General features: G+C 39.8%; 2 protein-coding genes across 7 annotated transcripts in view; both read left to right on the top strand.

Moving 5' to 3' along the window:
- SPART (spartin) overlaps positions 1-3,599 on the top strand; it is a 31,887-nt gene extending 28,288 nt beyond the window's left edge. For all 6 annotated transcript variants that reach the window (XM_027557419.1, XM_027557415.1, XM_027557418.1 and 3 more), the window contains one exon: positions 1,927-3,599. In XM_027557419.1, the coding sequence (XP_027413220.1) occupies positions 1,927-2,200 (274 nt within the window). In that variant the 3' untranslated portion in view covers positions 2,201-3,599. The remainder of the gene's footprint in view (positions 1-1,926) is intronic.
- Positions 3,600-4,229: 630 nt separating this feature from the next.
- CCDC169 (coiled-coil domain containing 169) overlaps positions 4,230-25,540 on the top strand; it is a 31,580-nt gene continuing 10,269 nt past the window's right edge. The window contains 4 exon segments of the mRNA XM_027557420.1: positions 4,230-4,965; positions 6,755-6,834; positions 19,775-19,896; positions 19,987-20,025. Coding sequence (XP_027413221.1) covers positions 4,883-4,965; positions 6,755-6,834; positions 19,775-19,896; positions 19,987-20,025 — 324 coding nt within the window. The 5' untranslated portion in view covers positions 4,230-4,882.

Below are 25,540 nucleotides of genomic sequence, written 5' to 3' on the forward strand. Positions count from 1 at the left end.
AATACACAGAAGAACTGTACAAAAAAGATCTTCATGACCCATATAATCACGATGGTGTGATCACTGACCGAGAGCCAGACATCCTGGAATGTGAAGTCAAGTTGGCCTTAGAAAGCATCACTACGAACAAAGCTAGTGGAGGTGATGGAATTCCAGCTGAGCTCTTTCAAATCCTGAAAGATGATGCTGTGAAAGTGCTGCACTCAACATGCCAGCAAATTTGGAAAACTCAGCAGTGGCCACAGGACTGGAAAAGGTCAGTTTTTATTCCAGTCCCAAAGAAAGGCAATGCCAGAGAATGCTCAAACTACCGCACAATTGCACTCATCTCACCCGCTAGTAAAGTAATGCTCAAAATTCTCCAAGTCAGGCTTCAGCAATACGTGAACCGTGAACTTCCAGATGTTCAAGCTGGTTTTAGAAAAGGCAGAGGACCAGAGATCAAATTGCCAACATCCACTGGATCATGGAAAAAGCAAGAGAGTTCCAGAAAAGCATCTATTTCTGCTTTATTGACCATGCCAAAGCCTTTGACTGTGTGGATCACAATAAACTGTGGAAAATTCTGAAAGAGATGGGAATGCCAGACCACCTGACCTGCCTCTTGAGAAACCTATATGTAGGTCAGGAAGCAACAGTTAGAACTGGACATGGAACAACAGATTGGTTCCAAATAGGAAAAGGAGTTCGTCAAGGCTGTATATTGTCACCCTGTTTATTTAACTTATATGCAGAGTACATCATGAGAAACACTGGGCTGGAAGAAGCACAAGCTGGAATCAAGATTTCCGGGAGAAATATCAATAACCTCAGATATGGAGATGACACCACCCTTATGGCAGAAAGTGAAGAGGAACTAAAAAGCCTCCTGATGAAAGTGAAAGTGGAGAGTGAAAAAGTGGGCTTAAAGCTCAACACTCAGAAAATGAAGATCATGGCATCTGGTCCCATTACTTCATGGCAGATAGATGGGGAAACAGTGTCAGACTTTATTTTTTTGGGCTCCAAAATCACTGCAGATGGTGATTGTAGCCATGAAATTAAAAGACTCCTTGGAAGAAAAGTTATGACCAACCCAGATAGCTTATTCAAAAGCAGAGACATTACTTTGCCAACAAAGTCCGTCTAGTCAAGGCTATGGTTTTTCCTGTGGTCATGTATGGATGTGAGAGTTGGACCGTGAAGAAAACTGAACACTGAAGAATTGATGCTTTTGAACTGTAGTGTTGGAGAAGACTCTTGAGAGTCCCTTGGACTGCAAGGAGATCCAACCAGTCCATTCTAAAGGAGATCAGCCCTGGGATTTCTTTGGAAGGAATGATGCTAAAGCTGAAACTCCAATACTTTGGCCACCTCATGCAAAGAGTTGACTCATTGGGAAAGACTCTGATGCTGGGAGGGATTGGGGGCAGTAGGAGAAGGGGACGACAGAGGATGAGATGGCTGGATGGCATCACTGACTCGATGGACATGAGTTTGGGTAAACTCCGGGAGTTGGTGATGGACAGGGAGGCCTGGCGAGCTGCGATTCATGCGGTCGCAAAGAGTCGGACACGACTGAGCGACTGAACTGATAGTTGTTTCAGTTAAAATTCTCTCATATTTCCAGAAAGAGACAAAACAGGAAATAATGACTGATTAACAACCTTTATTAAAATTTACACTCAGCATAAACAGTCTTCATTGCATTAATCTCAGCCTCAGTTTATTTTCGTAGTATTTTTACTGAAGGAGAAAATAGAGTGTGTGCACAGTGTGATTTTATTCTTTACTGTGTTTTACATTATTCATTAAATTGAAACATAATCTTTGATTTTGCTTCTAAGGATAACATACTAATCATGTGAGCTATTTAACACTAAAATTCAGAAAACTTTGATTTGTATTTGTAATTTTGTTGTGCTTTCTCTAATCTTTCTTTTAAAGATATGGGCATACTGCAGGAGAAGCTACACACAACGCAGTAGATTCTGCCATCAATGTTGGTGTAACTGCCTATAATATTGACAACATTGGCATCAAAGCAATGGTGAAGAAAACTGCAAAACAAACAGGACACACACTGCTTGAGGACTATAAAATCATTGATAATTCTAAGGGGGAAAATCCAGGAGGAGGAGCAAGTGCAAACCTGAAAGGGGAGAAAGATGAGCAGAAAGAGGGGCCAGAGAAGAACGGGGCAAAGAAGAAAGATAAGTGATGGAAGTGCTATGCATTGCCTATACCAAAGCCTTATAGACGGATGCAGTTTTGTTAAATAGGCTAATGTGATAATCCTCACAGGTTAACCAGGATTTTTAAAATGTATTCATTCCTACAAAGTGACTATTTCATAAGCTTTATGTCATGTATTCTACTTCTGTGGAAAAGAATCAGTATTCTTGCATCTGATCTTTAGAAATATAGTTAACATTCTCTGTGAATTTATTTTTTTCTAAATGTGGCTAAAATATTTTTGCAGTTAAAATAAGACTAATAATAGATGTGCTATAAACCTCATTAAACCTAATGTTAAACTATTTTTGTATTTGCTGTCTTTCAGAAAGTGAAGTAGGAAATCATTATATTATATTCACATATACATAAAATTGGCACTTAGTAACCTTAGTTCTATGTGTACTGGGAAGGAATGACTTAAAATGTTGTTTCCTCTTTTTGCACTAATTGTGGACTTTTTTTTAGGGTGCTTGTCAGAATTGTCAGTATGTAAGCTAAACAAAAACTGTGATCCTAAATGAAAAGAATTCTTGCATAACATTTAAAAGACTTTTTCAAAACAAGGAATAGACTAATCATGAAAATTAAAATGAGTTTCTATAAAAATTATTTGGTAGTTTATCTCTTTGTTAGTAAATGGGACAGTCTTTTTGATTTTAAATGATTACAAACAGATTTTTAAGTCTTCTAGAATTAAGTCTTCTAGATTTATACTGTTACTGATCTATTAGGAGCCTAGGAAATTTCGGACTGTGGTTGGTATTGTAACAATACAAAGTGATTATTATCAGTTCAGTTGGACAAAAATGTAATCACTTCTACTGTAAGTTTTTCCAAAAGGCTAAAATTTAGTGAAAACTAAAATATAAACAGTTGAGTTAATGTACGGTAAATAATTTTTATTTTGGGATTCAGTCGTTAAAATTGTATATACCAAAAAGCCAATGAATTAAATTATTAGAAAGATTTTATTCATAATTCAGGTAAAGAATGTGAAGACTTTAGGCATTTATCCATCGTGAATGGCATAATGGTGTCCACTTTGGCAGAAGACAGGATATTCACAGACCTGTAAGCTACAAACATGTTATAAAAATAGCTAATGGCATTTTACTTTTGTTTCTTGATTTTAAAAAATTTGGCATTGGTTTTCATACTATAGTCCTTTCTGATATTTCTGAATCTCCAATTGCTATTTACTTTATTAGACTTTATTTGAAGCTAAAGAGTGCACTTTGTGAATAAACTGTCTTTGATTTACTTGGCCTCAGATGTATTCATGGGCTTGTATTTCAGGAACACAGAATCAGAGCCTTTTCCTAGGGCCAAGGATAATGTTCTAGTTGAAATGGAAATAAAGTCGAATTAGTAAATAGCCTTCAGTCAGTCTCTGCCTTATTTAAGAAATGGAATGACAATTAATGGAGCCTGGAGTTTAAAAAATTATCTTAGAGCACAGGTCAGCAACAGAAACCTACTTGTCCCTTTCACTTCATTCTACTCTGTTCACTTGTTTGTGGGTTGCCGTTTCAGATCAACAGCAGTTTTTAAATTAAGGCTTTTGAACTAAAACCACACTGATGACAGTATTCAGTCTGTAACTGTGGAAGTGGGGTGGAAATTAAAGTGCTGGGAGTTGCAAACTGAAGGGTGAAGAAAGATTGACAGTGGAAGGATTACCTTTTTAGTCAGTCAGTAGACAGGTTGTGACTAGTAAGTCTGGGTGAAGCAAGGGGAAAAGTGGATGGTGTTACACCCAAGATGGCGTATCAGAGGAGTGGGTTTTTACATGAAGATGGAAGCGTGTAGTGATGCTGGAAGCAGCATTAGAGGCAGAGAGCATTTCTGACTCTCCTGACCCAAAGGAGCAGGAGTTCTATAGACAAACTAGAGAATAAACCCATCAGTTCTTAGATTTTGACATTTCAAAAGCTATGATTTATGTGTGAATCAGATTTGGGAAAATATGTGACGATCTCTCTAACATCCAGCTCACTCTCACCCCACCTCCCCAATCTATGAGAGAACTAAGAACAGTGGCTAAGGACCAGAAGGGGAGCCACCAAGACAGAACAGACACTGGTGAATGTCTGAGAGGTGACCAGCACCTCGCTCCCCACAACCTGCCTCAGGTTGGGCACAGAAGTTAGGAGTACTAAATTTGCCATACCATGTGATATTGACATCCTGTGAGGAGAGTTCTTTTGCACTTTTCAGTTAAACTAGATTCTTTGAAGCCAGTGCACGTACTTGGTATCTTACACATCACTTTGTACAAAATAAGCCTTCAATTGTATTTAATTGAATTGATGCCTCACAATGCTGCCAATTATCTTTGGCCCACAACCCAGGATTGTTCTTTTGGACACTAAACACCCTATCCGTCTAACATGCCACTACATCACGTTCTGTTTAAACAATTCAATTCGAAACTTCCAGTACTGGCCCTCTAACACCTGTGAACCACTGAGAGACCCAGCCTGACGGCGCCGCCCTGTGACGTTACAAGCGCCGCCCTGTGACGTTACAAGGAGCCTGGCCGAGAGCGAGGCCGTTCCCCCGACAACGGCTGTGAGATCTTCCCCTCACCCGGCTTCTGAGTGTCCCCTCAGGTCTAGTGTCAGCTGTGTGAGGGGAGGGCGTGGGTGGCCTCTGAACTGACGCTATGTTGGAAGGAAGAGGCGACAACTTCAACGATGTGAGCACCGACCGTCTTAAATTGGAGTTACAGGAAGAAATGCACCTGAAGTGAGTTGGGGACCAGCGCGCACTCCCGCCGGGTGTGGGGGTCACGGCCACGCCGCCAACGCGAAGGCCGGTGTCTGGGGGGTGGGGGGGTCCAGGGCTCAAGGTCGAAGCCCCTGAGGCCGATGTGACAGCTGCAGGGTCACTGATATCCGGGCAGAGCTGGTGACATCTGAAAGCAGTATAGATTCATTTACCTGGTACATTTGGTGTTACAAAGAGGCAGGTTTTGAACTGCCTTCAAGATCAAGTCAAATGGAGTGTACTATGTGCATATGCTCTAATGCTAAAATGTGTGTGTGCACTTTTGATGTTCCAGTAGGTTCAGGTTTTCTGTTTCAATTGCCAGACATTTTGTTCAGTTATTATACTGCTGTTTTATCCCTTTGCTGCTGCTAAGTCGCTTCAGTCGTGTGCGACTCTGTGCGACCCCATAGATGGCAGCCCACCAGGCTCCCTCATCCCTGGAATTCTCCAGGCAAGAATACTGGAGTGGGTTGCCATTTCTTTCTCCAACGCATGAAAGTAAAAGGTGAAAGTGAAGTTGCTCAGTCGTGTCTGACTCTTAGCGACCCCACGGACTGCAGCCTACCAGGCTCCTCCGTCCATGGGATTTTCCAAGCAAGAGTACTGGAGTGGGGTGCCATTGCCAGCTCCGTTCATCCCTTTAGAAGCACTTAAGAATTGGTGACATTTTGTAAAAATGAAGCCCCTCCTATATATATACTTCTTAAAATTCTCCATATAAGCATTCTTACTAAAACTTTGGAACATTTTAAGCAGTTTTTGTTTTGTTTTGTTTTTTAAGGTTCCCCTGTCCCCACCAGTAGGCCACAGGAGGGTAGACCCGCCTGTGTGGAAGCAGTGGTCTTTATAGCTTCCTTTGCTTTCCACTGTTAACAGGTCCAAACACACTCTTTTAGTTGCTCAGTCAATTCTTGGTCTGACAGTAAGCTGTAAGCCCTCTGAGGACAGGTTCTGTAGTCCCTGAAACAGTAGAGTATAGGTACCAGTACTTTAGAGGAATCCTGTACAAATTCAAATCCCAGCACTCTTCACTCAGCAACTACATGATCTTGGGCAAGTTAATGAACCTCTAAGCTGCTGTATTCTCAAATCTAAGACTGTAGTAGAAATGTTTATCTCACACATCATGTGGTCGTTACCAGGACTAAATGAAATGTTTGTAACACTCAGCATTGGCTTGTGATAAACATTCAGTGGAAGTTGGCTGCTGCATATTGCTCTTCTTACTTGGGTATATCTTCAGCACTTATCACAATGCCTCTAACATAATAGGCATTCAAAAATATGTACTGAATAAATGATTCTATTATATTTTGAGAACTACTATGCTTATGATGTCCTAAATAGATTATCTCTATAGTGTTACGTATGTATTTTTTTTTAGTGCTTCTTTTTTTCTGTTTATATCAGGTTGCCAGTTGTTACCTGTTGTCCTAGCTATTCCTTTCTATAGTAATTTGCAGCTCATTTGTTGGGCTTTGAGAAACCAGATAACCAAAAACTGTCAGACTTTTTGGGGTCAACTTTAAGAATAAAGAGTGTTAAGTGGTTACATGGAGAGCTTTGAGCTTTAGTGCATTTGAGTGTCCTTCTGGACCCAGGTTATCAGAAGCCTGTGTTTTTTTCTTGATTCCTTGTTCTCGACCAGACCATCAGTGAGTGATATTTCATAGTATGGTGTTTCTGAAGTAGTGAGTTACCATGTGTTATTCTTTTCATATTATTTTTAATTGAATCATAATCAACTAAATGTGTTCAGTAATAGCGATATAGTGCAACTCTCAGTGCTTAAAATAAGACACAAGATTGCAGAACTGGAAACCAAACTCAATACTGATGATGAAGGTATATAAGTAAATATTTTTATGTGTGACTCCTAGATAGTTACTGTTCATTGTACTATGATATCTATAGTACATTACATATTTGGAATAATAGTGCCCAAATTTTAGTCTTGCTTTTTGGCAGCATTAATAATAATTTAATATAGAGGCTTTAAAAATTGATTTTTGGAATGTCAAACCTGTTATTTTATAATTATTTATCAACTTATGATTTCAAAATGTTCACTCTTCAATTAGAAGAACCTTTGTTATGTGAAATCAATTCATTATTGATAAATAAAAATATTTTTATTATATATAAATAAATATATAAATATTTATAAAGTAAATATTTAATAAAATAATATTGATAAAGTTATTGAATAGACAATATCTGATATTAAGATTTATTACAATATATTAATGTTTAATTATATTAATTAATATTTATTTAAATAATTATCACAAAGTTTTCTACATAATTTGAGTAATAACTTTTATACCTTAACTGCTAAAGTTGAAGTATAACCTTAAAATCCTTATCTAGGTTTTGACTATTTGTGTTGAAAGAATGGGGAAGGGGCAGGTGAGTGTTGCACTCACACGGCACACCTAACACACAGGCATCCATATGTCCTTAAAATTTGTAATGTATATAAGTTGTTAATTTGTTACACGAATATTGATTGAGATCCTGCCATATGTCAACACTTTGAATGGAGGACCTTTCTTTTCCCTTTTCTAAAGAGGTTCACTGACTATTGGAAGTGTCAAATTAAAATATGAACATGACAAGTAATGTAAATTCTGCATAAGGAGAAATGGCACCTCAGGTAAGGGCAACCTAACACAACCTGCATGAGGGAAGGGGCAGTCTTGAACTGAATGCTAGAGAACAGTAGGAGCTTATTAGGGTTATGGGGCTGGGCTTTGGTTCTTAAACCAGCTCTTGCTGTTCCATTCTATTGGGGAAGCTGTAAACAGAATGGATTAGCCGCCATATGACAAATACAATGCTACTTTTCATAATGCCTAATGCTCTCTTAGAGCTTGATTGGAGAACACTACTTTATCTCAAGGCTGAAGTAGCTTCCTCTGCTTCCCTATCTATATCCTTAATGAAACCGGCTCCATGAGTGCAGACTGTTGAGTACACTTACTGAGTATTTGCACTGTTAAGGCTGGCTGGACTTTCCTTGTCCAGCTAATTATAGACAAAACAGGTCATGCTCACAGGTACACACACAATGCAATAACTTTGGTCACTGGTAAAATGTACACCCAACAAGTTGTATTACCAACAGCTCTTCTCACGGGGAAGAGCTGGTTTGTGGGTATAAAGAGAAAAGGTAAAATGATAGGTGAGAAAGTTCTTTCCTCAGTGGGCTAAGCTAAAGCCTAAGATGGAAGGTGGAAACCTTTATGCCTTCTTCAGCATCAGCTAAGGCCAGCAGAGGTGACTATTATTATCCCCATTTATGGAAAAATGAAGTTCAGGAATTTAAGTCGCCTGCTAAGATCACAGCCAGGGAGCAGCAGAACCATGACTTTATCCTAAATCACCTATCTACCACTACCACCATTACCATGATGACTGCTGTCTCCCTGGTCAGTGCTCAACAGTTCTGGTTATCTCCTGTTGCACAGCCAATCACCCTGTGATCTAGGGGCCTAAATAACATCTTTCTCACAGCCTGTGGATTGACTTTCTTCATCTAGGATGTTCCTAATTCGGGTCTCTTATGTGATTGCAGTCAGATGTAGTCTGGCACTCAGTCATCTGTAAGTTCAGTGGGGTTAGACATTCCCAGATGATTCACTCACATGGCTGGCGTCTCATCCTGGGTGTGGTTGGGAGCCCAGCTGGGACGGCCCATCAGAAGTGCCTGCTTTTGGCTATGCAGCTTTTGCTTCTCATAACATGGTACCTGGGTTCCAAGAGGCTGTACCCAAAAGCAAGCATACTAAAAGGAGCAAGGACAGAAACTGCCAGGCTAGGTAAGGGCTACTCCCGAAACTGACAGTGTCATTTCCACTGTATTCTATTCGTCAAAACAATCATAGATTTGAGAGGATGGAGAAAATCTACTTGTCAAGGTCACATTGCACAAGGTCAGGTGAGATGAGATAGATTGTTGCAGTCATCTTTGGAAAATTCAGTCTGCCATAGGGAGCATTAAATATGTCTTTTGAGAACTCTGAAGTAACTGATGAAGACAGAACATAGATTGTGACGAGAACGTGGCAGGAGATGAGATTAAGGTTTATGAAGAAGAGGAAGAATAATCTTTAATATGATGCTGATGTATTTTTATTTATCCTGAAGAAGTGGAGTGAAGTGAAAGTTGCGTCCAACTCTTTGCGACCCCATGGAATTCTCCAGGCCGGAATACTGGAGTGGATAACCTATCCCTTCTCCAGCGGATCTTCCCGACCCAGAGATTAAACCCAGGTCTCCCACATTCCAGGTGAATTCTTTACCAACTGAGCTATGAGGAAAGCCCTTTTATCCTGAAGGCAATGGGATGATTAAAGGAGTTTTCAAAATAAATTTATTATTGCTCAACATTATAAAAGAAATACATGCACATCTGTTTAGGTAATTCTTTCACACTTCCACCTCCTCAAATCTTGTCACCTCTCTCTCCATTCTCACTTTCAGCAAATGAGCGTACCTTTCTCTTCCAAAAAGAGATAAGAAACAATCAGAAGAGAATTTCCAAGTGTTTCAACTGAGCTACCCACTTACCTGCATCTTTACACCTCATCTTCCTTCTCTCCTGTTCCTCTGTGTGTTCTGTGTTCAAGATTCAAGGATAATCCCTCCACTTGTGCAGCAGATCTGGTCTACCCTCACCTCCTCCAGGATATAACTTCAACAATTGATCATCTTCTCTCTTTCCTGCACCATCTGTTTTCGCTGCTCCATTGGCTCATCCCCAACAGCACACAGACAAGCTGACTTTATTTTATCTAAAAAACAAATAGCAACCCTCCTTTGGCTCCACATTTCACTTTCTACCATTATCCCCTTTCCCCTTTCACTGCTCCATGTATAGCAAAACTCTTCGATTTTTTTTTTTAATTTCCACTCTTACCTCTTTATTCCTAGTTAATCATTTAATCTACTTGGTTTGTGACAGGATTAATTTTTAGGCAAAATGGCCAACACAATGAACTTCAAAAGGATTCACATATTTTAGTGGCCTTTTGAAGCCCTTTAGGATTCATAGGAAACTATATGCAAAAAAGTGGTTTATGTTTGAAGTAAATCTGAATTTCACCATCTTAAAACTTGGCCACAAGACAAGGAACAGGAAAAAAAAATATCCAGGAGACTTAAAAAGTGAGAAGAGTCATATTGGTGTAGGGGGTTTGAGTGCATTTTTAAAAATTGAAACCTTGCAACTACCCTTTAAAAAATGTATCACCTCATTTTATAGATGAAAAACAGCCTTGGGGATTCTCACTGGCTTTCTCAAGGCTGCAGAGGTGGGGAGGGACAGATCTGGAATTTGGATCCAGGCATTCCAGCATCAGAGCCCAAACTCAGCTTCTACTTCTTTCCACTGAAGTTTCTTAAGTTTGCTTCTCAAGTTTTTTTCATCTGGAGAAGAGAACCTTGATTTACTGAGGCTCTGGGACATTGATAATCTAGGCATAAAAATGGGCTGAATTTGCCCAGCACAAGCACAGTTTTCTCATTCTGTCTTGGAGTTGATCATTCCAATCAAAAGTTTCACCTCGAATCTCCTGAAACTGTTCTTATCAAGGTCATCAGTGACTGTCAATTTGCAAAATACAGTGTCAACTCTCAGTCCTCATCTTGACTTATTAACAGTCTTGCCACAGCTGATCACCTTCATCCGTGAAACCCATTGCTTGTCTTCTGGGATGCCAAATTCCCTTGGTTATCTTCATATCTACTGGCTACTCCTCACTTCTCTTCATCTTCATGAGTTCTAAAAACTTGGAGTGCCTCTGTTCTGACTTTTCTCTGATGTATGCTCCCACTACTTAGGGGATCTCCTCTGGTCGTATGGTATTAAATGCCATCTGTGTACAACACACAGACATATCTCCATCCCAGACCTCTCCTTTGAACTCCTTTTTCGTCTTCATTTATAGGCTGGTTTCTAGTTTAAAACTCTATGGCTATTAAGTAAAATATTGGTAAATCAAATAGTTTTTACAACTCATCTCAATAAATGCTAAAAAGTGTTTTCATAAAATTCAGTTTGTCTTTCTTATTTAAAAAAATTCAATTTAAGTAATATACTGGTAGATCAAATAGTTTTTACAACTCATCTCAGTAAATGCTAAAATATGTTTTTAATAAAATTAATCTTCCTTATTAAAAGATGTTTCTATTTATCTTGATCAGGCATAATACTTAATGATGAAACGTTAGAGGCATCCCCATTCCTGGAAAAAAAAGCAAAGATGCCTCCTGCCACAATTAAAATTTAATGTTGTTTTGTGGTGTTGAAGAAGACTCTTTGAGAGTCCCTTGGACTGCAAAGAGATTCAACCAGTCCATCCTAAAGGAAATCAGTCCTGGGTGTTCATTGGAAGGACTGATGCTGAAGCTGAAACTCCAATACTTTGGTCACCTGATGCGAAGAGCTGACGCCTTTGAAAAGACCCTGATGCTGGGAAAGATTGAGGGCAGGAGGAAAAGGGGACGACAGAGGATGAGATGGTTGGATGGCATCACTGACTCAATGGACATGGGTTTGGGTGAACTCCAGGAGTTGGTGATGGACAGGGAGGCCTGGCATGCTGCAGTTCATGGGGTCGCAAAGAGCCGGACGTGACTGAGTGACTGAACTGAACTGACGGTTCCAGTCAAGCAATAAAATGTGAAACAGAAATAAGAGTTATAGCTATTAGATAGGAAGATATAAAATTATTATAATTTTAAACTTTTATAATTTGATATCTATAACTTTCCAGAGGGTCAGTGGAAAAACTAGTATATTAGTAAAAAATTAGAAAATGGTTGAATGCAATAGTGGAAGAAATATTTATTAAAAACATTTTGTGTAGCAGTAACAGTTGGAAAATAGTTTTTTAATATTGCACAACAGTTCTGGCCTAAATCATCAAATATCTGATAATATACTTGATAAGAAATAGTCAGGATCCATATGAAGAGAAAAAAGACTGTGACTATAATGAGATAATAGCCATTCAGCAAGAATTCTCACTTATTTAACATGAGAAATGTAATACTGGAGAGAAACCCTAAAATAAAATTTAATTGGAGAATTTATTAATAAGGTTTTATAAGGACATAGACTTTTTCTATATCGGAGAATTGGATGTTATAAATGTGCTCATTCTCATCAAGTTAATTTACTCTTATTAAAACACCAAGCTGTTTTTTCTTAACTTCAATAACTGACTCTAAAGTTAATTAGGTACATAAGTAGACATGGATAACTGATAAGAATTTGTGTAGCGGGTGTCGACTGAAAAAAAGATGTACAACTTGAGAGTTGTGAGTTAAGTTTTATTTGGGGCAAAATGAGGACTGCAGCCCGGGAGGCAGCATCTCAGATATCTCTGAGAGACTGCTCCAAAGCAGCAGTGGGGGAAAGTCAACGTGCAAGGTTTTGGTGAAGGGGAGTTCAGAGCCATGAAGCACTCATTTTACAAAAGGTTTTTATTAGTCGTGAGGATCTGATGTCACCATGAAGGGATTTAGTGTTTCTCTAGATATGAGGAGATGCAAGGGTTGAGACCATAAAATCTGTTCCTAAAAACATCCAACTATCTAAAGACCTGTCCCAGGAGATTCCCTGGAGCACAGAGTGCCTCACGCCACTCTGAACTCCCTCAGGGTGTGTTGAAGGTCAACAGCTATAGCAGCGTGGGGTTCAGTCTCCGTAGAGGCAGAGGGCAAATGCCTTTGTTCTTCTCTCGTTGGCAGTGCTTTAGGTAAGTGCCAATTTGTAGTTGACACAGGGTTGAGGGACTCCTGTAAAATAAAATAAAGCTATAATGACTAAAACTAGAAACAAATCAGTAGAACAGAATAGATAGTGTACCAGTTTGCTAAAGCTTCCATAGCAAAGTACTGCAGACTGGTTTATTTTCTCACAGTTCTAGATACTGGAAATCCAAGATCATGATACTGGCAGAGTTGGTTTCTTCTGAGATCTCCCTTCTTGGCTTGTATTCTCTGCAGTTTCAGTTAGAAAACACTTAAGTCCCAGTAGATAAATACAAGTAGGACATAGAGACAACTCATAAATATGGAAAAGGACCCAAATTGTTTTTAAGTTAAAGAAATGTGTTGCCTAAAAAAAAAAAAAGAAAGAAAGAAATGCGTTGCCTATTTAAAAAGTAGAGTTTTTTTGGTTTTGTTTTAAGTGAAATGGGAATGTTATACTCTACTGAAAGCAATGTAGTACTACCCTTTGGGGAAACAATTTTGCAGCAAATTTCTAATGATAAAAATGATAATAACAAAACCAACTAATTTCTATAGCAATTTCTGTGTGTGTTTCACTGTCTTAAGAATTTCACGTTTAATTAATCCTCTCAATACCCAAGAGGGTAGGAACTTTAATTATTCTCATTTTACAGATGAGAAATTGAGGCACGGGAAAGGTAACTTGCTCAGGATCACAGAAAGACACTAGTAAATGGTGGAGACATGACTTAAACCCACTAGTCCTTCTTTGGAGATGTTTTTCCTTATGGAGTCTCTTGAAAATTTGGTTAGGGGGACAACTTTACCCAAAGGAGATACTCTTTGCACCATACTTCCCTTTGGGACATATTGGTATTTTTATTCATGTAATTCTCACTGAATATTCTTATTCTCTGGCTTAGAATAGATGTCATTTCCCTCAAGAAGCATTTTCTGCCCCTCTTCAGTCTTGATCTCATTTCTCATTCCCTTCTGCCACCTTCCAGGTTGGATGTCCTTCTCTGTGTTCCATTACATCCAATTAACCAAAGACTCTCACAAATATTCTGGGTATGTCTCTGTACTCTTCATGCTTCCTAACTGTCCTACTGCTGATTGACAGCAGGGACTATGTCTATTTTAGTTTTGTATCCCTCGTGCCTTGTATAGTGCCACATAGTAAGCTCTTTCCTTTCCTTGTTAACATTTTCTTATTTTACAGAGTTTTTTCAAGTTAATATAACTCCATCACTGTAATAAATATAGTGAACAACACAAACATGAAAGTCTATGTAGGGTCAAGTTTCAATTTAACTATGTTCTTTTTAACAATTAAAATATTTGGCATTGTTGTTTAGTTGGGCTTTGTTTGTTTTGTTAACATGCTATCTCTCTTTGGGGGAAAAAGAAAAGTCCATATCAGAAAGGTAGGCCTCCACCTAATATTGTCTTGCTTTATGAACTTCCTCCTTTAACGTCAATTTTTACCATAAATCAAATTTCCAGTATTTTTCAATTTTTGGTGTGATTTTGCTTTTCATTGTAGTGATTCTAGCCAAGATCCCTCTTGAGATTACAAAGCAGTTTGATTTTTCCCCTCCAAAGTACACTGCTTGTTTTTTGTTTGTGTTTAGAGTTACCATAAAGACAATGGTTTCATGGAATTATTACTCAGGGTACTTTTTCTCCCAAGAGACACAGATGTTTCTGCTAAACTTTTATCCTCATAATCTGCATTTTAATAATGACTTTTTATGGGTTCATCTTAGGCCTTGATAGTTTGGCTGCTGTTGTGCTCAAGGTCATGGATCATCTTTTTTGGAGTCATGTTTGTTGTGATTGTTTAATGACAGCACCACATCTCTTATCTGGGATGTTTTCAGATGGCTCTGGACGTTCCTTAGAATCAAGATTATTTCCAAAATTTGCCATTTTTAATTGTTAATCTTATTCCCAGTCGAGAGCATAATTTAAATAGTATTGCATTTTAAAGACAGATGAAAAATTATTTTTCAAGAAATTTTGCAAAAAAATTGCAAACCTCAGTATATTCAATCAGATCAGATCAGATCAGTCAGTCACGTCCAACTCTTTGCAACCCCATGAATCGCAGCATGCCAGGCCTCCCTGTCCATCACCTACTCCTGGAGTTCACTCAGACTCACGTCCATTGAGTCAATGATGCCATCCAGCCATCTCATCCTCTGTCGTCCCCTTCTCCTCTTGCCTCCAAATCCCTCCCAGCATCAGAGTCTTTTCCAATGAGTCAACTCTTCGCATGAGGTGGCCAAAGTACTGGAGTTTCAGCTTTAGCATCATTCCTTCCAAAGAAATCCCAGGGCTGATCTCCTTCAGAATGGACTGGTTGGATCTCCTTGCAGTCCAAGGGACTCTTAAGAGTCTTCTCCAACACCACAGTTCAAAAGCATCAATTCTTCGGCGCTCAGCCTTCTTCACAGTCCAACTCTCACATCCATACATGACCACAGGAAAAACCATAGCCTTGACTAGACGAACCTTTGTTGGCAAAATAATGTCTCTGCTTTTGAATATGCTATCTAGGTTGGTCATAACTTTCCTTCCAAGGAGTAAGCGTCTTTTAATTTCATGGTTGCAGTCACCATCTGCAGTGATTTTGGAGCCCCCAAAAATAAAGTCTGACACTGCTTCCCCATCTATTTCCCATGAAGTGATGGGACCCAATGCCATGATCTTCATTTTCTGAATGTTGAGCTTTAAGCCAACTTTTTCACTCTCCACTTTCACTTTCATCAAGAGGCTTTTGAGTTCCTCTTCACTTTCTGCCATAAGGGTGGTGTCATCTACATATCTGAGGTTACTGATATTTCTCCCGGCAATCTTGATTCCAGCTTGTGTTTCTTCCAGCCCAGTGTTTCTCATGATGTACTCTGCATAGAAGTTAAATAAGCAGGGTGGCAATATACAGCCTTGACGTACTCCTTTTCCTATTTGGAACCAGTCTGTTGTTCCATGTCCAGTTCTAACTGTTGCTTCATGACCTGCATACCGATTTCTCAAGAGGCAGATCAGGTGGTCTGGTATTCCCATCTCTTTCCGAAAGTTCCACAGTTTATTGTGATCCACACAGTCAAAGGCTTTGGCGTGGTCAATAAAGCAGAAATAGATGTTTTTCTGGAACTCTCTTGCTTTTTCCATGATCCAGCAGATGTTGGCAATTTGATCTCTGGTCCCTCTGTCTTTTCTAAAACCAGCTTGAACATCAGGAAGTTCACGGTTCACATATTGCTGAAGCTTGGCTTGGAGAATTTTGAGCATTGCTTTACTAGCGTGTGAGATGAGTGCAATTGTGCGGTAGTTTGAACATTCTCTGGCATTGCCTTTCTTTGGGATTGGAATGAAAACTGACCTTTTCCAGTCGTGTGGCCACTGCTGAGTTTTCCAAATTTGTTGGCATATTGAGTGCAGCACTTCCACAGCATCATCTTTCAGGATTTGAAATAGCTCAACTGGAATTCCATCACCTCCACTAGCTTTGTTCGTAGTGATGCTTTCTAAGGCCCACTTGACTTCACATTCCAGGATGTCTGGCTCTATGTCAGTGATCACACCATCGTGATTATCTTGGTCATGAAGATCTTTTTTGTACAGTTCTTCTGTGTATTCTTGCCATCTCTTCTTAATATCTTCTGCTTCTATTAGGTACATACCATTTCTGTCCTTTATCGAGCCCATTTTTGCATGAAATATTCCTTTGGTATCTCTGATTTTCTTGAAGAGATCTCTAGTTTTTCCCATTCTGTTGTTTTCCTCTATTTCTTTGCATTGATCGCTGAAGAAGGCTCTCTTATCTCTTCTTGCTATTCTTTGGAACTCTGCATTCAGATGTTTATATCTTTCCTTTTCTCCTTTGCTTTTGGCTTCTCTTCTTTTCACAGCTATTTGTAAGGCCTCCCCAGATAGCCATTTTGCTTTTTTGCATTTCTTTTCCATGGGGATGGTCTTGATCCCTGTCTCCTGTACAGTGTCACGAACCTCATTCCATAGTTCATCAGGCACTCTATCTATCAGATCTAGGCCCTTAAGTCTATTTCTCACTTCCACTGTATAATCATAAGGGATTTGATTTAGGTCATACCTGAATGGTCTAGTGGTTTTCCCTACTTTCTTCAATTTAAGTCTGAATTTGGCAATAAGGAGTTCATGGTCTGAGCCACAGTCAGCTCCTGGTCTTGTTTTTGCTGACTGTATAGAGCTTCTCCATCTTTGGCTGCAAAGAATCTGATTTCGGTGTTGACCATGTGGTGATGTCCATGTATAGAATCTTCTCTTGTGTTGTTGGAAGAGGGTGTTTGTTATGACCAGTGCATTTTCTTGGCAAAACTCTATCAGTCTTTGCCCTGCTTCATTCTGTATTCCAAGGCCAAATTTGCCTGTTACTCCAGGTCTTTCTTGACTTCCTACTTTTGCATTCCAGTCCCCTATAATGAAAAGGACATCTTTTTTGGGTGTTAGTTCTGAAAGGTCTTGTAGGTCTTCATAGAACCGTTCAACTTCAGCTTCTTCAGCGTTACTGGTTGGGGCATAGACTTGGATTACTGTGATATTGAATGGTTTGCCTTGGAAACGAACAGAGATCATTCTGTCATTTTTGAGATTGTATCCAAGTACTGTATTTCGGACTCTTTTGTTGACCATGATGGCTACTCCATTTCATCTGAGGGATTCCTGCCTGCAGTAGTAGATATAATGGTCATCTGAGTTAAATTCACCCATTCCAGTCCATTTCAGTTCGCTGATTTCTAGAAGGTCGACATTTTCTCTTGCCATCTCTTGTTTGACCACTTCCAATTTGCCTTGATTCATGGACCTAACATTCCAGGTTCCTATGCAATATTGTTCTTTACAGCATTGGACCTTGCTTCTATCACCAGTCACATCCACAGCTGGGTATTGTTTTTGCTTTGGCTCCATCCCTTTATTCTTTCTGGAGTTATTTCTCCACTGATCTCCAGTAGCATATTGGGCACCTACTGACCTGTGGAGTTTCTCTTTCAGTATCCTATCATTTTGCCTTTTCATACTGTTCATGGGGTTCTCAAGGCAAGAATACTGAAGTGGTTTGCCATTCCCTTCTCCAGTGGACCACATTCTGTCAAATCTCTCCACCATGACCCGCCCATCTTGGGTTGCCCCACGGGCATGGCTTAGTTTCATTGAGTTAGACAAGGCTGTGGTCCTAGTGTGATTAGATTAACTAGTTTTCTGTGAGTATGGTTTCAGTGTGTTTGCCCTCTGATGCCCTCTTGCAACACCTACCATCTTACTTGGGTTTCTCTTACCTTGGTCGTGGGGTATCTCTTCACGGCCACTCCAGCAAAGCACAGCCATTGCTCCTTACCTTGGATGAGGGGTATCTCCTCACCGCTGCCCTTCCTGACCTTCAACATGGGATAGCTCCTCTAGGCCCTCCTGCACCCGTGGAGCCACGGCTCCTATATATATATATTCAATACTTTTGGCTTATTACAGAACAAAATGTGGTAGGGAAAATAAAACTCAGTGTGCTCATTTTTTTCAGAAAAATAAAACAGTTGATAGTAGGAAATTGACCAGATTGGGGGTTGGGGGCAGCAATACTGTTATGTAGCAAGAAAGCAAAAAAGTTGTTAATTTCTGGTTTTGTGGACCTCCATCCACTTGTTGAGTATTTGGATTAATGACTTTGGACTTGGGTATGGGAGGACATTCCTGCCCCCTCTCCTTGTAGACTACATTTGCTTAGAGATGAGGGTGAGGGCAGGGTTGTGCAGGGTTGAAGACATTGGTAGTAATGTGAGCTAATGTCTTTCTGCTTAGACTCCTCCATCAACTATTGTGTAGTAGAAATTGCCTCATATATGTAAAAAACATTTAAAGTTTAGAAACAAGCTATTTTTTTTCTCTCTTTTACAAAGTATGACTTTCCAGACTCAAAAACAAAAAAATTAGCTTTGAGCCTTAAAGCTGAAAAGGAGCTTTGTGTGTATGTGTGTACTTCTATTTTTTCTTTTAAGTATTTAATATTTTCTTGAAAAATTTTAAATCTCATTCATGTCTTATTTTTAAAATTTTTGGTTTATTTTTTTACATTTTTTAAAATTTGTATATTTTAAATGAAATAAGCATGAATATTTTTAATGGTAAAAGATACAATTCACAAAGAAGATACACATCACGAAAAGGAGCTTTTGATTCTAGGCTGTATCTTCCTCCTCTGCCTAGAGCAATAAGACAGATGTTTTGGCCTCAATAGCCAAAGGAATTTAAAGAAAACTGCTTACAGATAAGAAAAAATGCTTGAACAGGTAGCCAGATAATTACCATAGCACAGAGGTTAAGAGGACACACTTTCAAGTCAGAACAAACTGGGTTGAAACCCCAGTTCCCCATTTATTAGCTTTGTCACCTTAATAATGTTATTTGACATCTCTGAGCCTGTTTTCCTTATCTGTTAAATGGATAACTAAATGTTTGTAAATAAGGATTGAATCTGCTAATATATATAAGGCACTGTGTGCTTTTAACACAGCAAACACATAATTTGTAGTTGTTAAATGGACTCAGAATTCTTTTGCAAAGGAAAAAAAGGAGAATATTACATTGGATGAGAGGCTAGTACTTTTCAGGCTGTAACACTGGGTTTGGCCAAAAAGCTTGTTTGAGTTTTCCATAACATCTTATGGAAAAACCCAAACTTTTTCGGCCAGCCGAATTATAGCTATTTCAAGTTCTAAGGAAAGAAACGTGTTACTGATATTTCCTCTAATAGAATTCCTTATAAGTATACACAAAGAACTCAAAGAACAAAAGCGGGCAGAGAGTGAGCAGACTAGGAATCATAGAACAGTGACTGTGAGGTCCAGGCCGGTGGAAACCTATGAGTCTGCTGTCTACACAGATCCTGTCTAACAGAGACATTAGTTCACTCTGGTGCATCTGTGTTACTGATAAAGCCCAGTATAGTGACACAGTCAGGCTGAGCTGATTAATGTTGTTTTCATGAATAATGAGAGTTGGTGAGGTGCCCCCCTTTTCACTCAGGTGGTGAATTAGGAGACACAATTTGAACTAAATGATCAACTAGAAAAGCAAATTGTTTCTCTCAAAGAGAAAATGGAAAAAAATCGTGGAAATCCTTCAGATATGGAAGCAACTATATATATATATGTATATTTCATAAGTTGAGTAAAAACTGATAAAAGATCAATTACTTATATTTGCTTTGTTATAGACAGACTGTCTTCTATTTGAGTCTATGAACAGATGCCAGTGGTGAGTAAAAGATGGTTAAATAAAAGGAATAATTGAAGGAAATTATGTGTATTTCCTGCCCCCAGGCAGATTCTACACAAAATTTTAAAGGTCCAAATAAAATACTTTGTTCAGTGGAGCTTTTCTCAGGATGTAAGGAATCCTATACATATGGCCTTGATCTCTCCCTTATAAACTTGGACAGAGATTCTGTTGCAAGTACAAACCAAATAGAACTGGAAGGATCTCAGTGGTCAGGCTTGAGTGTATCTGTTCCTTGTAATCTAAAAGTGCCTGTGTGCTGTGTGCTAAATCACTTCACTCATATCCAGCTCTTTGTGACCCTATGAACTGTAGCCTGCCAGACTCTTCTGTCCATGGGATTCTCCAGGCAAGAATGCTGGAGTGGGTTCCATTTCCTCTTCCAGGGAATCTTCCCAACCCAGGAATTGAACCACGTCTCTTCGTGTCTTCTGAATTGTCAGATGGATTTTTTACCACTAGCGCCAACTGGAAATAGCTCTCCTCATACCCATCAATTCCATCCTAGTTCCTCTAGAATACACACACACACACACACACACACACACAATATGTATAAAATCTAACAACCCATTCAATTACCTCACTGGCCTGCTTTACCTACTTCGTTTGTTGGTTGCCTAGCGACATTGTTTTTCCTTTGAGAGCTAATTTTCAGTTCAGTTCAATAGCTCAGTCATGTCCGACTCTTCGACCCCATGGACTGCAGCACGCCAGGCTTCCCTGTCCATCACCAACTCCCGGAGTTTACTCAAAGTCATGCCAAATGAGTCAGTGATAACATCCAACCATCTCATCTCCTCTGCTGTCCCCTTTTCCTCCTGCCTTCAATCTTTCCCAGCATCAGGGTCTTTTCAAAGGAGTCAGTTCTTTGCATCAGGTGGCCAAAGTATTGGAGTTTCAGCTTCGGCATCAGTCCTTCCAATGAATATTCAGGACTGATTTCCTTTAGGATGGACTGGTTGGATCTCCTAATTTTAATCCCTGATAAATGAATTTATGTTTTATACTTTACAGAGCATATTTATTTGCATTTAATTCATTCAAATATTTTTGAATATTTGTTTAAAATGTAGAGGAGGCCCCTAACATGACTTATGTCGAACTCTTGCTGTTTTTATTGCAAGAATACTCAGAGAAACATGAAAAGCTTGTAAATAAATCAAGGGTACTGTGCATGAAGATGAAGATACAATACTCAACTAAATTAGCAGGACTTAACATTACTCTTAATAGTAATAATAATTTGTCCATAATTAAACATATGTATATAATATGCAAATTAATTCCATACACATTATTTCTGTCTTGCAACAAACCCCATGTCATAAAATTTAATATTGTTATTTTAATATATGTGATTTTAAGCTTAAAGACTCTGAATGATTTACTCAGTTTCACACATCTGGAAATGTGGATTCAAATTCTCTTACTCTTAAAACTATGCCATTTAACTCTGCTGTACCAACAACCCTGCAATACTGCTAATCAGAAGTAATGTGTGTTTTAGTACCTGTGGTAAGGCACTAAGTGCCTGCTGTATTCCTGGGCATTTATGGAGAATACTCTGAATAACTGCAAACCTTTAATGAAAGGTATAGAAAAATCGTCTACTTTTGTTAATGAATTTAGGGATAAAGTAACTTTTTTTGCAAACCTGTTATGTACAATCCAGAAATACCATTGTGACTGTGTTTTAGAAAGTCAGGAAAATAATACGGTTTTTTTGTTTGTTCTTTTTTCTTGTTGGAAAAGTGGCCAAGTTTTTTTCCTCTGCCATGGAGTCATAGCTCCATCTTGTGGTATTTAGAAATTGCTGCAAGGGCTGTTTTAAATGTAGTGTTTCTTAACTGTCGGTAGAATTTTACTACTGCCTACAGAATATGGTCGGCTGCCGTCTATGAGGAGAAGGCAATGGCACCCCACTCCAGTACTCTTGCCTGGCAAATCCCATGGACGGAGGAGCCTGGTAGGCTGAAGTCCATGGGGTCCCTAAGAGTCAGACACGACTGAGTGACTTCACTTTCACTTTCCACTTTCATGCATTGGAGAAGGAAATGGCAACCCACTCCAGTGTTCTTGCCTGGAGAATCCCATGGACAGAGAAGCCTGGTAGGCTGCAGTCCGTGGGGTCGACAGAGTCGGACACGACTGAAGCGACTTAGCAGCAGCAGCACCAACAGAATATAAAATATCAAGTACTGCCTACAGAATATAAAACGTTCTGGCTTCCTTCTTCTAGATAACCCACCCCCAGTCCTAGCTCAAGAAATGAGGGCATCTAGCATTACGGAGAAGGCAATGGCAACCCACTTCAGTACTCTTGCCTGGAAAATCCCATGGACGGAGGAGCTTGGTAGGCTGTAGTCCATGGCATCACGAAGAGTCGGACACTTACTGAGTGACTTCACTTTCACTTTCATGCATTGGAGAAGGCAATGGCAACCCACTCCAGTGTTCTTGCCCGGAGAATCCCAGGGACGGCGGAGCTGGGATCTGGTGGGCTGCCATCTGTGGGGTCGCACAGAGTCGGACACGACTGAAGCAACTTAGCAGCAGCAGCCTTATGGAAGTTAGCAACAGAGTGCTGGTGTGACATGAGAGAAGACTCCGCTGCATATCTAGGAAGGATTTCATCAGTTTTCTCATTGCTACCTCAGACTCTGTGACATACTAATGTTCATGAAAAATACATTTATTTCCCTTGATGAATTGTTATTCTTGAAGAAAATGTCATTCTCTAAGAAACAGAGAATTATATTTCTCTTCAAAAGAACAAAAAAATGTTAGAAGAACCAAGAATGTGGGGCCACATACTAAGCAGAAAGGAAAGATAATGAAAGTTCAGGTTCTTAAGGAACTGACCCTCTCTCTTCTCTGGGAGGTACCCTGAGTATTCTGGTTTTCTTACACAGCGGAATTCAGGAGGAGTTTGTCTAAAGAGCAGGGATTAGGAATCTAGCCACGGAGCTGGTGCTGGAAGTAGCCAGTGAAAGTGAAAGTCGCTCAATCATGTCCGACTCCTTGTGAATTCACCAGGTCAGAATACTAGAGTGGGTAGCCTTTCCCTTCTCCAGGGGATCTTCCCAACACAGGGATCAAACCCAGGTCTCCCGCATTGCGGGTGGATTCGTTAGCAGCTGAGCAAGGGAAGCTGAACAAAGGAAGCCCAAGAACACTGGAGTAGATAGCCTACCCTTCTCCAGCGGATATTCCCCACCCAGGAATTGAACCGGGGGTCTCCTGCATTGCAGGTGGATTCTTTACCAACTCAGCTATGAGGGAAGTTGGAAGTAGCCAACTGCTAAGCAAAAAAACTTGGGATCCTAGAATCCTGCATCCAGTCAAGAAATCTCTCTTTTCCAAGGACAGAAGAGGTATTGTCTTATTCTTTATATAAAAAGCAATATTTGTGAGGATCAGACATGTACCATTTGTGTAATGCAAACATTTTGGTTTTATGTTAATTTTAGGTTGATAATCAGAGAAAAGGGCTTAAATTAGTTGTTTTTGTTTGTAAATTTACAGACACTTTATCCTTGTTGTAGATTGCTTAGTCTTTTGGAGTAACCTATACATGCATACTTAAGAAACTGATGTTTCTTAGTTTGAATACTGATTTTGAGTAACTTCAAATTGCAAGTTTGCAAAAAAAAAAAAAAAAAAACAAATTGTAAGTTTGCTTATGAGCAACAAAAGGATGAACGCTTCTTTTGTCATGAAGGCTACTAGAGATATATAAAACCAGTACACATAGTGCCTGACAGAGTGAGCTGCATGTTAGTTCCCTTCCTTCCTTCCCTTGATAAAAGAGAAGTATAATTTCATTGAAGCAAGTCTGTTGTGAAATTAACCTTGATCCACTTGAAGGAATAAGGGCGAGGGCAAAGCCCAGAGATGTGCAATCTGACTTACTAAGCTCTGCTGTCATTCAAGTTGTGAATCTTCTGGTACCTTCTTAAAGCTCTGGTAGAATTCTGTGGTTTTTTGTACCTGTCCAGATAGCAGGGGGGAGAAGGCAATGGCACCCCACTCCAGTACTGTTGCCCAGAAAGTCCCATGGATGGAGGAGCCTGGTAGGCTGCAGTCCATGGGGTCGCTAAGAGTCAGACATGACTGAGCGACTTCACTTTCACTTTCCACTTTCATGCATTGGAGAAGGAAATGGCAACCCACTCCAGTGTTCTTGCCTGGAGAATCCCATGGACGGAGAAGCCTGGTAGCCTGCAGTCCATGGGGTCGCACAGAGTTGGACACGACTGAGGCGACTTAGCAGCAGCAGCAGATAGCAGGGACCTCTGTAGGGATTTAATGCTTCAAATAAAAAGTGTAGAACCTTTACTCCCCTTGGGCCAGCTGGGTTGTACATTTTCTAGCCCCTTTTGTTTGCATCCACTGGAAACAGAACCTAGAGCCTCCCTAATGTTCCAGGAATTTTCAGATGTGTCCCACAAAGATCTGCAGCCTTTCCCTGGAAAGCTAGAATCTGTTTTAAGTGTACCAAACAACTAAATGTCAAGGCTAATTAGGCTGTTTCACCTCTGATGAGCACTAGCGAGTTCTCAGGTTCTGACCTGGCCCTCTGGGTTTCTTCATTAATCTCATTTAGGCAGGTTACAGGCTGAGGATGCACTATGCTCTTTATCAGAACTTGATGACCTCCGCTATGCAGCCCCACGGATGGTTCCCCAGCAGTGTGCTGAGCGATCTTTCAGTGCTTTACTGTCGTGACTAACATTTGGCAGTGTGTGCCTTCTTTCCTAGGTTAGCTTCCTTAGGCCAAGTCAAGCTTCGTACCCATGACACTGTGCCACACACAGGAAAGAAGATTGGCTCCTCTGCTTCCCAACGTCCCTTTACTGACCAGCACTGCCACATCCTTAGCTGCTAGCCAGTCTATCAAGTTGTGTTCTTTAACTTTCAAACTCTTTAAGAATCACATGGATAATGTATTGAAAGTTTACGTTTTGGGGTTTACTCTAAGAGATCCTCATTTCGTAGGTCTAGGGTAAGCCCTGAACACTAGTATTTTTAGCAGGCATTTCAATAGGTTCTATTGTAGAGAACAATTTGAAGGGAAAAAAAAAGATTTGGGGAATTTATATCCTTCAGAGAAAGATGTGCAAGACAGCCTGTCTTGTGACAAGAGTTACTATAAAGTTTTTATCACCAAGTTTCGCCATTTCCCTATGGCCCGCTCTACTGCAAAGTGGAAGTCCTAGTCTTGACACACTTGGAATCATGAAAACAGTGATCCCTTATCTCAGTCTGTTTGGGCTGCTATTAAAAAACAAACAAACAAAATGAGTGGTTTTTAAGCAGCAGAAATTTATCTGTCTCAGTTCTGGAGGCTGAGAAGTCCAGGATGATGATGCCAGCGGATTCAGTGTTTGCTGAGGGCTCGCTTTCCGGTTCATAGACGCCGCCCTCTTGTTGTATCCTCACATGGTGCAAGGGGCGAAGGAGATCCGGGGCGGGGGGTTCTATTTCATAA

Source organism: Bos indicus x Bos taurus, chromosome 12 (genome assembly GCF_003369695.1).
Source record: "Bos indicus x Bos taurus breed Angus x Brahman F1 hybrid chromosome 12, Bos_hybrid_MaternalHap_v2.0, whole genome shotgun sequence".
NCBI lineage: Eukaryota > Metazoa > Chordata > Mammalia > Artiodactyla > Bovidae > Bos > Bos indicus x Bos taurus.